Source organism: Paramisgurnus dabryanus, chromosome 20 (genome assembly GCF_030506205.2).
Source record: "Paramisgurnus dabryanus chromosome 20, PD_genome_1.1, whole genome shotgun sequence".
Taxonomy (NCBI): domain Eukaryota; kingdom Metazoa; phylum Chordata; class Actinopteri; order Cypriniformes; family Cobitidae; genus Paramisgurnus; species Paramisgurnus dabryanus.
The window spans coordinates 7,446,801-7,461,729 of record NC_133356.1 but is presented as its reverse complement, the minus strand read 5'-3'; the positions used below and the strand labels follow the sequence as shown (position 1 = coordinate 7,461,729).

General features: G+C 37.3%; 1 protein-coding gene across 1 annotated transcript in view; it reads left to right on the top strand.

The window, feature by feature from the left end:
- The first annotated feature begins 729 nt into the window (after positions 1–729).
- The window catches only part of acoxl (acyl-CoA oxidase-like), a 53,658-nt gene continuing 39,458 nt past the window's right edge, over positions 730–14,929 (top strand). Inside the window, exons 1-11 of the mRNA XM_065296178.1 lie at positions 730–942; positions 1,177–1,273; positions 1,613–1,699; positions 2,091–2,177; positions 2,936–3,034; positions 3,180–3,294; positions 3,913–3,999; positions 4,103–4,175; positions 6,609–6,741; positions 7,169–7,203; positions 12,587–12,703. Coding sequence (XP_065152250.1) covers positions 797–942; positions 1,177–1,273; positions 1,613–1,699; positions 2,091–2,177; positions 2,936–3,034; positions 3,180–3,294; positions 3,913–3,999; positions 4,103–4,175; positions 6,609–6,741; positions 7,169–7,203; positions 12,587–12,703 — 1,076 coding nt within the window. The 5' untranslated portion in view covers positions 730–796. The remainder of the gene's footprint in view (positions 943–1,176; positions 1,274–1,612; positions 1,700–2,090; positions 2,178–2,935; positions 3,035–3,179; positions 3,295–3,912; positions 4,000–4,102; positions 4,176–6,608; positions 6,742–7,168; positions 7,204–12,586; positions 12,704–14,929) is intronic.

Genomic DNA, 14,929 nt, shown 5'->3' with positions numbered 1-14,929 from the left:
CTAGTATGCCTAGTAAGACCTTAATTGGCTGATTCAGGTGTGTTTAATTATGGTAGGAGCTAAACTCTGCAGGACACCGGTCCTCCAGGACCGAAGTTGCCCATCCCTGGTCTAGATTGATAGAAGCACTGGGGAACCAATGGAAAAGTCAAATTTTCATGATATATCGCCCTTTTACTTTGAAATTTAGCACAAACAGGACATTTCATAAAAATCAGACTTTTTCTATCTTTAAGTGCTATAATTGGGTCACTAGTGCTTCTATCAACCTAGAAAAAGTGAAAAAGAACAACCCAGTAACTTAGTTTTGGCAAACCATTTTCTGCAAGCATGTGAGAGAGAGAGAGAGAGAGAGAGAGAGAGAGAGAGAGAGAGAGAGAGAGAGAGAGAGAGAGAGAGAGAGAGAATTATATTTTGAGCTTAAACTTCACATAAATGTACTTAATAATTATCTAATTTTATAATATTTCAGCTTTAAACACTTGTAATTTATTTTGTATTAATGCTGTGTCACATAAAACCTGTTTTTAATCTTATTTTAATTAAACAAATTAAGTATTACAATATTTTAATAGACATACATTCAAATATTACTTCATAAAGCAAGATATATTGAAGAAGGCGAAAAATAAAAGATTTATTTTTCACAGAGACCAAAAGTATATTATTATGACGTGTATCTTTAAGTTTCTGGTCGTGTTGCGCCTCAGCGCGGTGACGTCACCGAAACCCGGAAGTGAAGCGCTACAGTTACAGTCAAAGCGAAATAGCTACGTGCAGCAAGCACAGAGAAATTATGTTATCATCACCATCAACTTTATCATCTATGGATCAAATGCGCTCTACAAGCAGCCTGCTCAGATATCTGGATGGCGATTACTGGGAAATTAAAGATGTATTACGCGAAGCGATATCAAAATGTGAACTGTTTCACTGCAGCAGGTAGGAACATGTGATTGACAGATCAAACAGTAGTGTTATCAATGAAATATGTGATCACATCTATTAAAGCTCTTGGTTTAAACATTTATGGTAATTAGTGATGCTTTTTCATTGCACGGGTTGTTATGTAATGAGTGTGTGAATGACAGTTTTGATGAACTGAAAGCGGTTTACCTCACTTGGTGTTTGTAAATGAAGCCATTTTTCTCATGTCAAACTCATTTTTATCTGCAGTTATGAACTGACTCTGGATCAGCATAGAGACTTGACTGCAGATAGACTACGTCATATCCTCAGACTGCCACTGATGAAGGAACACCTTAAAAATCAAGTACATTAACTCTCTTACATGACTTTAAACATTGGTTGCATTGTTTTACTAAATGATAAACATGCTCATCCACCATGGTATATTAGCATGTAACTTTAAAGCATACCACGGTACCACCGCAATACATGTGTAAGAAATAAATCTAGGTACTATCATTAGATTTCTGTTAGTTTGTTGAGTGCAATAAACCTTCTGTAGCACAGTTGGCAAAGCATTGCATAGGTGGTGCAAAGGTCATGGGTTTGAACCCAGTTTACACACATACTGATAAAATGTATAGCTTTTGGCCTAATTTATACATGTAAATGTGTTGTTTTGTGTTCTTGTGTTGTTTCGTAGGTGAAGGAGAAACAAAAAGGTTTCATAGCTAAGAGTTTGAGTATGACAGAGCTCATCTGCTCAGCTGACCTGGCTACAGGAGTCAAGGTTTTTCATTGTTTTACTATTTAATTTAATTTTTTCTATAGATGACTCTCTACCGAACACCCCTGGCTGTGTCCGAGATAGCCCCCTATATCTTTACATAGTGCACTATTTGATAAGAAGCCATTTTAAGTGGTCTACGAAACCAAATTCAAGGATGCACTTTAATAACAAATGTCAAGTGGAGTATGTTAGTGAAGTAATGTAGGAAGTAGTCAATGAAGATATGGGGCAAATATATATTTTTTTTTCTTGTATAGATTATAACTGAATTTACACTGTACCCAAGTGCATTTGCATGTTATGCTGGCATGCATTAGACTACACATTTGCATTTAGTCCACGTGAGAATCATTAATTTGAATAGTCACAATGCTTTATCTCTTGTTAACAGATCGGTGTCGTGTGTGGATTGTATGGAGGTGCTGTCAACAATCTAGGGAGTTCAGAGCAGAAGGAGAAATGGTATCTCCCTGTTTCAGTAAGCCCCCAATATTGTCTCTGCACAAAATCCTACTCATATTTGGTCTGGGTTAAAATCTAACCCACAAGCATTGCTTGCTAATTGCAATAATGGCTTTGTGTTAATCAAGCATTATTGTTGGGCAATATGCCCCATAGTAAGATCGTCCTATCGTCGGCCTGTGAGATCGCGATACACAATAGTATTGGGGGGCGGGGCAATAGTTTACTCATTATTTATTTTTTGCTTATTTTTGAAAAGCCACTTGATTGGTCGACAAAAAACTGGCTGATTTACTCATCGATACTACGAGTGTGTCATTAAAGTATATGGGCTCTGAAATTTCCTGCGTGCCAGGGAGTGGGAACAACAAACAGCACAACCCTATCCAGCATGCAAACCACAAAAATCTTTACAGGGACTTTTGTCCTCTTTGGATCTTAGCCATATAAGTCACTGACCATTTTGTGTCACACGCACACACACACATATTTGGGGGAACATATCTTATGACAAATGTTTGTGTGTTTGGGTAAAGGGTGACATTTCTGTCATGTCATCCGATGGGAAAATATCACTAGTGACACGTAGCAGAATTGCATTCTTGTATGTTTAGCTGGGCTCAACCAATCATTTGAGTTTGCCTTGGGATGTTTTTCACCCAACAGCATAATGTAGTGTTGGGAAAATAAAAGCAAATTTTTTTTTGCCATTCTGTTCCATGGAGAATTGAGACACTTTATCTCTTACAATTCCTTTCGTGTATTTAATTGCAGGAATTACAATTTACAGGCATGTTTGCCATGACTGAGAGAGGTCACGGTAGCAACGTACGAGGCATTCTTACTGAAGCCCAATACGACCAATCCACACAGGTAAACTTCATCAAGCACACCCTACACTCCCCTCTACTGGATGACCGGGATAAGTTCTCAAAATGTCATCTTAATATAAAACTGAAATGTAATCGTTGTAAAATTTCACAATGATGTTTGAATGTTGCTGATCGTTTGTTTTAAGGAGTTTATAATCAACACTCCCTCTGAAGATGCTCAGAAAATGTACATTGGAAATGCAACGAAAGGACACGTCTCTGCTGTATTCGCTCAACTCATTATAAATGGAGAGTCGCAAGGTAAGTTTGTACTGAATAATTTACCAATGTGCTAAATGTTAAGTGTGGGTTCGAGAAAAAAAATTGTTTTGCCATTTATTATTAATCATAATGCTATAAATGTATGCTTGCAAACTTCCACTATGCACTTTATGATAGCTAAAATGACAAAATGTTAAATTCTTTATCATTTGTAAGTCACTTTGGATAAAAGCGTCTGCTAAATAAATAGATATAATTTAAATGTTAGTGATTTAGACAAATTACATCGTTTGTGCAATGTAGACAAACATACCAGTAAAGTTTGAGGTGAGATGTGCTATTACTTCTCCTAATTTAAGTGACTTTGAACAAAATTATCAGAAGCGACTCACATTGCATTCAAAGTACACATTTGTATGTGCATTTCCTGGAAATTAAACCCATGACCTTTTGCTTTGTTAAAGTAATGCTCTACCATTTAAGCTACTTTGATCACAAGGCCACTGTCATGAAGCATAAAACTCAGCAAAAGCACAATGTCAATTTAGTCTATTGGAATTAAAGGTCTCAAACCTGATATTTAGAAGTGGGGCATTCTCTTACTTTGAAGTATGATGGCATGAAGTGTATTTACGTTGTTTTCTCCATTTATCTCAGGCCCTCACTGTTTTATTGTACCAATCCGTGATCAGAATGGAGTCACAAGGCCAGGAGTGACTGTGATTGACATGAAACACAAAGAAGGTATTATAACAGATTTGCATTGCATTGCATTTACTTATTGACTCTGAGTAATTCTGAATGGCAGTATTTATATCTGTTTTGATTTACATGTAATTGTATACAGGTCTGAATGGGGTTGACAATGGCATTTTGATATTTGATAACGTACGGATACCACGGGAAAATCTGCTAAGCAAGTGAGTTAACTGTAAAAATTGCTTAAGATAAGATGGTTTATGGTTGACATGCAAAAAGGTTCATCTGGTTATTTCAATCTTATAGATATTGCACATACAACTTAATGCTGATAACATGTAATAATCACGCCTAAAAATTGTCTTAATCATTTGAAGTATAATGTTAATCAGATAATCATATACAAAAACCGGTTTACATGCTGAAAACTCTTTACTTGCAAAAGAGTTATTAAGGAGTTATAGTCTATAGTCACACCAAAAAAAATTTTTTGCTCTTCCTAGTTCCACAAGGCCATTAGGCTGGTCCTTTAAATGGGTCAATTTTTTATGTTCAACTCTCACTACCTAAATGTGTTAGGATATCAGTAAAAACACACTGTGCAAAAATGTTAATTGTTCCTACAATATCTAAAGGTTGCTCAAAGCCTTTGAATATTTCCATTTAAAAATGCACCACACACATAAAACTTGCTTTTTGGGGGGTAACCTTGTTCCAGTTATTCTTTTCTCATCCGAGTAACCATATAGCGGACTTGCTTTGTGTTGCTTCAGCCATGTCTCAGTGTATATTGTCTATTGTGCTTCATTCACATTGATGCTTTCTTGCTTTGAAAGACATATCACACATATAACAGGAGTTTTAATTGCATGGAGCATGGTCAAATAAGTCCATTGCTGCCATAAGTATATATTATTAAACAATTATACATGCTAGCACAAAGTATCACATAATAAGCAAATGTGTTAAATTTCAAAGGTCTTGAGCAACTTCTAAATATCAATTAATATTGAAAATAAATAAATATAAAGTGGGCAATTTTTTTATTTAAACGGATTGGTGGGGTGAGAGCATGAACTTTAAAAGTTGAAAAATAAGGACCAACCTAGAGGCCATTATGTAAAAACATAACATATTTAGTTTTTCTTACTGACCCCAAATTTTATTTTTTATAGATCTCAAAGAAACGAATAAGCTGATCATTAAAGGGATAGTTCGGCCAAAAATGATATTAAACCCATGATTTACCCCCCCCAAGCTGTCCGAGTTGCATATGTGCATCGTTTTTCAGACAAACACATTTTAGGATATTTTAGAAAATGTTTTAGATCTTTCAGTTGATTAAATGTAATGTTACGGGGTCCACCCATAGTCCACGACCTTCAAGTCCAAAAAAAGTGCGTCCATCCTTCACAAATTAAATCCAAACGGCTCCAGGATCATAAACAAAGGTGTTCTGAGGGTAATCCGCGTGGTGTTGTTGTAGAAATATCCATATTTAAAACTTTATTAATGTAAATAACTACCTTCCGGTAGCGCCGCCATCTTAGTTGCGTCCGCATTCAGGATGAGATCTTACACAGCCTACGGAGGCTACTCTGCTGCTGCTCTGCGCCCCCGCCCTCCGAATTTGTCATACGTCACTAAGAAAAGTGCGTACACTACGCTAATACTCTCTCCTGAATACAGAGGAGTCTAAGATGACGGCGCTATCGGAAGGTATTTATTTTCGTTAATAAAGTTTTAAATATGGATATTTCTACAACAACACCGCGCGGATTACCCTCAGAAGACCTTTGTTTATCATCCTGGAGCCGTTTGGATTTAATTTGTGAAGGATGGACACACTTTTTTTGGACTTGAAGGTCGAGGACCCCTTAACATTACATTTAATCAACTGAAAGATCTAAAACATTTTCTAAAATATCCGCAAAATATGTTTGTCTGAGAAACGATGGACTTATGCAACTCGGACAGCTTGGGGGTGAGTAAATCATATCATTTTTGGCCGAACTATCCCTTTAAGAAAAAAAAACTGATTATTTAATGTAACATTTACAGTTTTTTTCAATCGCTAACAAGCCCTTACCCATACTTCAGATACTTTTTCTAAACACTTAACACAGACTCACACCTACAAAACACAATTGGCCAAATGGATAATTTTCTTTTCAAAAACACATTCTCTGTTAAATATATACTAACCTTCATTTCAAAATAGAACAAATCTTTCTCTGCACAAACTAACTTTATCAAATCACTGGAAATCTGACTCAAAATTAAATTATTCTTTCAAAGAACAACACTTCTTTTCATTCAGTCAATCAAAGTACACCAGGTTTCAAAATACTGGCTATTGTTGACATTACAAAAACTGCATAGACCTTTATGTTTCAGTTTTACAGGTATTTGCATGCAAAACATGCAATCAACCTTTTTTTACACTAAATTTCTTGGTTGGGAACTATATGTCCACATGTACAGTAAAAGCATTCTAGTAAAAAGCAAATGTCACAACTGGTTGGACAAACGCTTGTTAGCGACTGAAAAAAACTGTAATATAACACAGTGGTTCTTTATATAGCTGTATGTGTGTTAACTTTACAGTATGCAAGTGTGTCACATTAGCTGTCGTGTGTGTGTTTATGTTACAGGTTTGGATATGTAGCAGCTAATGGCGTGTACACATCTCCAATCCCGAGTAAAGGCAGTCGCTTTAATGCTATGTTAGCTGCACTGACGCCAACCCGCCTCTGTCTTACTGTACAGGCCATGGCCGCCATGAAGGTCAGAAACCATTACACTTAAATCCAACACACCTGTTCATGAGAAATGTACATTTGCCACATACACTGTCCAGTGTTACTCAGTTTGATAACACAAAATGGAATGTTATACTTCATCATCACCACTAGGGAGAGACATACATCTATTAACATACAGTAGTTCATATTCCTGTTTTACAAAATGTTTTAAAGGTGAAAATATGTGTGCAGGTTAAACAGAGGATCTCTTTGCACACAATGAACGTCTAGTGTACTTGACTGCATTTATATTAAACTGTGTTGTGTATAGGATATTAAATGGTTGTAGCAGGAGTAGCAGGAAATGCTATTTTAGTATTTTTATGTTTCATTTAAGTATTATTTTGTCAATTCACAGTGCTTTTAGGCAAACTTGATTAATTCAATCTGTCTTTGTTTTTGTCTCTCAGCTTGGTCTCATCATAGCCGTACGCTACAGTCACAGGTAGGGCATCACAAAACTTTGCGTGCATGTTGTGTGTGAAGTTTGTGTGTGTGTGTACTAAATACCTTTCTACATTTGTGAAGACTTAAAATGTGATCAAGGCATGTTTCCCCAAAATGATTTATCAGTATTTAGCAGCCGTGCATCTTTACACAAAGCAGCTGATATCAAATGTGCATAAGATGCACAGAGCTATTTATGTGGTAACAGAGGAGTGACTATAAACAACGAGTAAAAAAACAAAATAAGAGCACTGTGACACACGGAGACTCTTTTCACCGCAGAGAAAACATCCCGTTCAGCAGGACAATCTCATATGCTTTTACTGCATGGTCCTCCTTACATGTGGCTTTCTGTGTATGTGCGTGCGTGGGTGGCAGCAGGGTTGTCTCTTACCGTGGTATCCCCCGAGTGAAAAATAAAGAAAAAGAGGAAATGTTTGCTTTCTATACGTGCAGGTTTTCCATTTGCAAAACACCTCTGTACACCCACGCGCTCACATCACAGAGGGTTTGGTACCAAAACACTTGAGGCACGACAGGTGCAATGACTGATGGAGAAACCACATTTACTCGTGCACTTATCGACTTATAAGCTTCACCCCATCACACTTCATTTTGGTTTGAGTTCATCTTTCAACATCACACACACCATAAAAGCATGTAACTTTGTTCGCCGGGTTAAAGATAAAGAGTTTTAGATAAAAAAAAAGAACAATCAATCTGTCAGTCAAGTCAAATGCAGCTAGTTTAGTCTACTTAGGCGAGAACTACTGAATGGTCAGTTGTCTAACAATTATCCATTTGATAGGTTAAAATTAGTGCAAAGTGCAGCTGTAAGCATATGACTTATTGATTTTTCAAATATAAATATAATTCCTGATATGGATCCCCAAGTGTTTTATTTCCAAAAGCTGTGCGAGTGATGCATATCTTGACCTCTTTAAGTGTTTAAAGTAACTATTTGTGGTCATTTCCAAACATCAACCCATTTTTTAATATCAACATGTCAATTTAAGGCTAAAGTAAACCATGCATATATATTTTTGGACAGGACCCCTGTATCTGCCTTTGTGACCATTTGCATGTGTCTGGGAAAGTTGTTTAAAGGGGCCATGGCATGACTTTTTCCATGTTTAAGTGCTATGATTGGGTGCCCAGTGTTTCTATCAACCTAGAAAATGTGAAAAAGATCAACCCAATAACTTCGTTTTGGCAAACCATTCTCTACAAGCACATGAAAAAATAGGTCGTTGAAATTTGGCTCTCCTTATGATGTCATAAGGAGCTCTTATTATAATAATACCACCCCTTAATCTGCACTATCCAACCACAGGACTGCCATTTAGTGCAGAGAAAAGCAAAATTGAGTTTTAATTGCAACAAACCACCATCATTGTGATCAGTGTTTGAATTTCATCAGCTCATTTGCATTTTAAGGACACACCCAAAACGGCACATTTTTGCACACACCTACAAAGTGGCAATTTTAACATGTTATAATAAATTATTTATATGGTATTTTGAGCTAAAACTTCACATATGTGCTCTGGGGACACCGAAGATTTATTTGACATCTTAAAAAAGGCTTGTGCCAAACATTGTCATTATTTATGTGAATAAGACATGCTTTACCTTTAACGATAGATTCATCTAGCTGTGTGCATGGGTAAGTTATGATTTACAGAGCGATGAGACTATCAAAATATAATACTAGTACCCGAATTAGCATGTAATGTCGTCTGCTTGATTTAAAACTCAAATGAATAAAACTGAATTTACAAGAGGACATGCTTAAGACTGCGGATGACGCAAGTTACAATAGGATTTCTGTGTGGGCTTCTCACCTTTAAAACCACACAGTCGCAGACTCCTCAGCCCTCCCCGTGTCTCTTCTGTTCTGTGGGGAAGCCACCTGCAGTATGTTAGATGTAGAGATACAGTTTGTGGTACTTCGAGGGTAACAGGTGTACTTTGTACATTTCTGCTGAAGTCAGTTCTGAAGTCAAACACAAGCACAAGACCAGACGTCCACCACAGCAAGTCTTCCTCTACCCACTAAACACACATACACACACACACAGATACAGTCTAATACACACAGATGCACACGCTCGCATAGCTGGCGTGTGGTTAGAAAAATGGGTTACCTGGAAGGTTATTGGCTCATTTCCACACTGCATCGTCTGCTGCTGTCATCCAGGTGTGTTGTGGTCTGCTTGACCTGTGCTGTAACCCCACTGTGTGTCTCTTCTGGTTTTTATTTGAGAAAGTTTCAATAAGGATGGCGACACCTTAGTATGCGTGTACGTAAATCTTTCAGTTGCACAAAAACAAAGAGTAAGGCGTTCGGAGTCGTGGTTTCAAAACTTGCTTTCATAATGTTAGGTGATGTGGCTGGTTGCTTAAGCTTTTCTATGTGGTCGCTAAAGTCGAATGCATGCTGTACAATTTCGGACAAATTTTGAAAACCATGGAACGTTTCAAAAATCCTTAAAATCTGTAGTTTTTAAAAGCTGGTTTGATACGTTCACAGACAGCGGATGAATAAACATTGCTATCTTATTTTGTCCCCAATAACGGGTCCATTTTTAACAGGTTTAACATTAATCACAACTGAAACCCTACTGTGTGACAGGGATTTTAGCTGGGATCATGTTTATAAATCCCAGTATGGGAAAAATCATGAAGGACTAAGGCAATGTGGATCTGCAAGTTCAGGGCTCCAGACTAACTTTTTTCACTAGGAGCACAGTGGCCCCCAACTGAAAATTTTAGGGGCGCAACCAGAAAATTTAGGGGCACACACCGTAAAGCAACATGCTAACCAAATATTCACATTTCTACTAATTTCCACTGTATTACTAATAAATACTTGATGATAGATGCAGAAATTACAATGTGCTGTTTCAAATTCCGGGTCACATTTTATTGTGCACTTTTGGAAAAAAAGGTCAAATTTACTGGTTGCACATGTGCGACTGGATGTAAAATTCAGTGGCACACTCTCAAATTTTAGGGGCAAAATGCCACCATTTGGGGGCAGTCTGGAGCCCTGAAGTTGTTTTGAATGGTTGCAAGGTCGTCTTAGTTAGGGGATGATTCACATTTTGCGTCTTTTGTGCGTTCAAGTTCGTTATTTCAAATGTATGTGCGCGGTATGTCTGCTCATAATGGAAGCAGCATGCTCGTATTTTCCAGGCACGTCTGCACCTCATCGAGTTAAAAACATTTCAACTTTCGAGAATGACGCAAGCACACCGCAGGTCATGTGACAAGAACCAACCGCCGGTCGCGTTTCCAAGCGGATTTAGACGCGAAATGTGAACGGCCTCTTAGGTGATTGCTAGGGTGTGGGTATTGTTGATTATATAATCAGGGTTCCCACGGGTCCTTGAAATCCTTGAAAGTTTGTGAATCTGGGGGGGAAATTCAAGACCCTGGGAAGTTTTTGAAAATATACATACATAGATACAGGTCATTGAAAGTGCATTGAAAGTTTTCTGAAAAAAAAAAAATCCATTTTATTCCCTGTGTAATGTAGGATAATATCATAATATTCTAGACTTTTTTTATTTTCTAAACTGTTAACTGTCTTTAAATGCTTATATCTTCTGTATGCAAATGTTGATTAATACCAAAATGCTTTTTTGCATAGTTATGTTTGACACATCAAAACATCTCGGGTTACGTATGTAACTTTTGTTCCCTGAGAAGGGAACGAGACGCTGCGTCTCCCTTGCCATACTTCCTGCGTCCCTGTAACGCCGTCTTTGGCAATATTTCAGATAGCGATATACTTCCTGGCTCCCGCGTCACCCTGTTTTTGTCATTAAGCCTCACCATTGGTTGAATTAGATATACACATTCAGACGCACTTACCACTGGAGGCGTCCCCAAAGTGTCACTGCAGTGACGAAGCGTGAGTTCCCTTGAAAGGGAGCTGTAACAATGTATCTTAAAATGTAACTCGATGTAACCTTGCTCTCACTTGAAATGTGTCCCTACAATTAGTCCTTGAATTTGAGTGTATTAGACCTGGAAAGGTCCTTGAATTTAAAGTAGAATAAAGTGTGGGAACCCTGTATAATTGGGGTACATTTGGTGTCCAAAGTCATTTTTTTCAGCTTTTTTCAAATAAATATATTGGTAACACTTTATAATAAGAGTCCATGAATGATGATAAACCTACATTCTTACATAAATATGAACTAATGCTGAGTTAAGGCATGTACTACTCATAAACTAATGTCATCTTTAACTACAATTCATGACTCACCACATGAATTCATTGCTAATTAATACATTAACTAACAACGAACAAACATTACTTAATGATTACTTTTCATTAGTTTATGATGAGTACATACCCTAACTCGGCAATATAAAAATACATTTTTGTCTTAGTTCATTATGATTCATGGACCTTTATTAAAAAAAAATTATTTTCGGACACGTGACGGGTATAATATTTTCAGATAGCAATTTTTTTTTAGGTCAGGTCTTTCTTAAAAAAAAACAAAAAATTATGAACAGTACTTTTTCGGTTAAAAAGTAACTTGCATTTTATTGGACCCGAAAAGACCTTTAGTCCTTGCCTCCAATGATAAATAAATGCTAATTTCGTAGTTTCAGACACATAACTACTAAATCCGGTTTGCATATGTGAACTGCGGGTTTGCAGCATTAATTGTTTTAAGCGCTGATGTTAACAGGTTAGAATATTACACACTGCACATAAGTTCAGCTCATGAGTTCAAATGTAATGATATGATTGGTTACGTGTTTGTGTAACCAGGGCGATTTCAAACAATGGGAATGAGATGTTTTTGGAAAGCCCCAATATTATGGATAAAATACTCTGCAATGGTGTTGAATGATGAATTGGCACATGGCTTGTCTTTGATAGCCACACAGACATATAAACAACAATAAAAGATAGATTTTTACCACAGTGGGGCTTACTGGGGATACTCATTGTCAAGGATCACAAGGTATTCACAATATTTTCTGGGAGAGTATCTTGTACATAACCATTTGACTTTGGACACCGAATGTACCTGGAATTATATAATCACTAATATGCATTCGATAGGTGGTTTGGGTGGTGGCAATGGCATCGCTAGGGGTTTTTTTGGGGGGTGGTACCTACAGTAGGTGGTTCCTGATTTGTCCACATCATACAGCAGCAGCTCACCCCCAAGAATCGATTTTCTGGTATATACATATTGCACAAATTTAATGTAAATCATTGTGACAAAATAATGTTGTTTGTAAAGGTGTGTGGGTTAATGTTTGTTCAAATATACAAAGGTAATAGTGAAACACCACTAATAAAAAGTTTCCTCTACACACTCCAGTGTCTCATAACTTCTGCTTTACAGTCGTAGGCAGTTCGGTCCAAGGCATCAGGATGAGGTGAAGATCATAGAGCACCAGACGCAGTATCTAAGACTGATGCCACACCTGGCTGCCTCCCTTGCGCTTACGTTCACTACCAGGTAACATTAAGTCTGCATACAGTAATTAGCTTTTATTATTATGCTTTTGTATGGTTTACGGCCACTTTTATTAAAAACTCATGAATACGTTTATAGATTGTGCCAAAACTAATTTTTTGTCATATACACAATTAGGTGTAACAAAGGGTAAATTATGTGTTAGCAGGGCGTCTACAGGACTTTTGCCAGGTTAAATTTGTTACATAGTAGTAGTTTATCTTATACTGTTATCAAATAACAGTAATCATTACAAATCAGTTGGATTGAAGCCATTTTAATTTAAAAAAAAATTAAAATTGGTCCTATTCATGGGGATTGTCTTTGTCCAAAACCAAATTTTCACACTTATTTTTTTTGTCCTTGTGTGTGTGTGTTTACGTGTCAAAAGGGCATTTTCACTCGCCTCCACTTGAGGTCTCTGTCTTTATGTAAATCAGGTCAGTGGCACATAGCAAAACATTCAGACCGTGACACGTTCTGAGAAATGCCACAGCAAATGAGAGTCTTCAGAAAAACCACCTCAAGTGCTCAAGACGATTTATCTGAAACTTTTGAAATCAAGTCACATAGTTTCATTTGACTAAACATGAAAAATGAAAAAAATATTTACAGTGAAATTAATTTATACTGAAGAATTATGATGATTTATGTCTATTGACAGACACATAAATCTACATTATGTTAAATCCATTCAAGTTATCAATAGGTAGTGAGGAGCAGTTTATTTTTCACATTTTGACAACAATCTAGCATTAAATATTTTGTGTTCTGCATTGCCTGTGTGGTTGTATGATGTTAAGGGGTTGTGTGTTTACTACAGTGTGGTTGCTGAGATGTGTTTTTTTTGGGTGTTACTGTGCACTTGTTGACTATTAAGTGACATTAGGGTGTTTTGGGTGGTTGAGTACTAGCCCAAATCAACAGAGCTCCACCAACAAATATCCCCGTCAATGTAGGCTATTTTATCCTGTTTTATTGTTAGTTAAAGGGACACTACACTTTTTTTGAAAATTTGCTGATTTTGCAGCTCCTCTAGAGTTAAAACATTTGATTCTTAGCATTTTGGAATGAATTCAGCCGATCTCCGGGTATGGCGCTACCACTTTTAGCATAGCTCAGCATAATCCATTGAATCTGATTAGACCATTAGCATCAAGTAGGGCTGCAACTAACGATTATTTTAATAATCGTAGGGCTGTGCAAAAAATCGACTGCGATTATCATGCGCGTGTCATCAGTAAAGCCGGTTCCGTGATTAGAAGTAAATCGCCATCAGCTGCTTTCAGATGGAGCAGCATTTATTACACAGACCCGTAGTTCACCGAGAAGCTAGGCAAAATCGCATAGAAAATCGGAATCTATTTTCCTCGATTATGAACCCGATTTTGCCTAGCTTCTCCGTGAACTACGGGTCTGTGTAATAAATGCCGCTCCATCTGAAAGCAGCTGATGGCGATTTAATACTAATCACCGAACCGGCTTTACTGATGACACGCGCAGTTGTTCATACAACTCTCTCTCAAAGTTTTATTTCTTTGTTTAATATCATTGGAGTTTGTCACTGGAGGTTTTTATAGGTTCTAGAAACTTTTTTACCTGCTGTCGTCGCTCCAAAGCATAAGCGTGTCGTCTTTGTTTGTTTACCTCTTTGCCGGCTAACTTCCAGGTGACGCGCTTACATTTGGGAATAGCAAAACACTGCCCTGTCTATGAGGCGCCGAACTCTGCAAGCAACAGTGCGTGAGAAAGACCGAGTGTGTTCACTCCGCTCCGCGCTTAACTGGAGTTTTTCTTTTTTTATATATATTAAACGTCTCTGCGTCACGCGACACGACAAATCGATTATGAAATTTGTTGCCAACTCCTTTAGAAATGGATTTTTATCGATTTAATCTAGGGATGTTCACATTGACGGTTTAACCGTTAACCAAAGGTAAGAATTTGTGACCGATTAACATTATCAGTTAAAATAAAAAAATATTTGTTAATACATGTTGTGTGTCTTCATGTGCCGACAGACTTTTCGCCACTTTTCTATCTTTAATTTGTGAATGTCCTGTAAATGACACAAATGATTGCTGCCCTGACGATCTGATAAAGTAATAATTTGTATGAGAAATCATTTGTATGCATGTTTGGAAGCTGAACGGAGACATGCGCGTGTCCGCGCAAGATTACGCGGTCCGTCTCGCGCACATCCGGACAGACGTTCGCTGATGGCCTCTG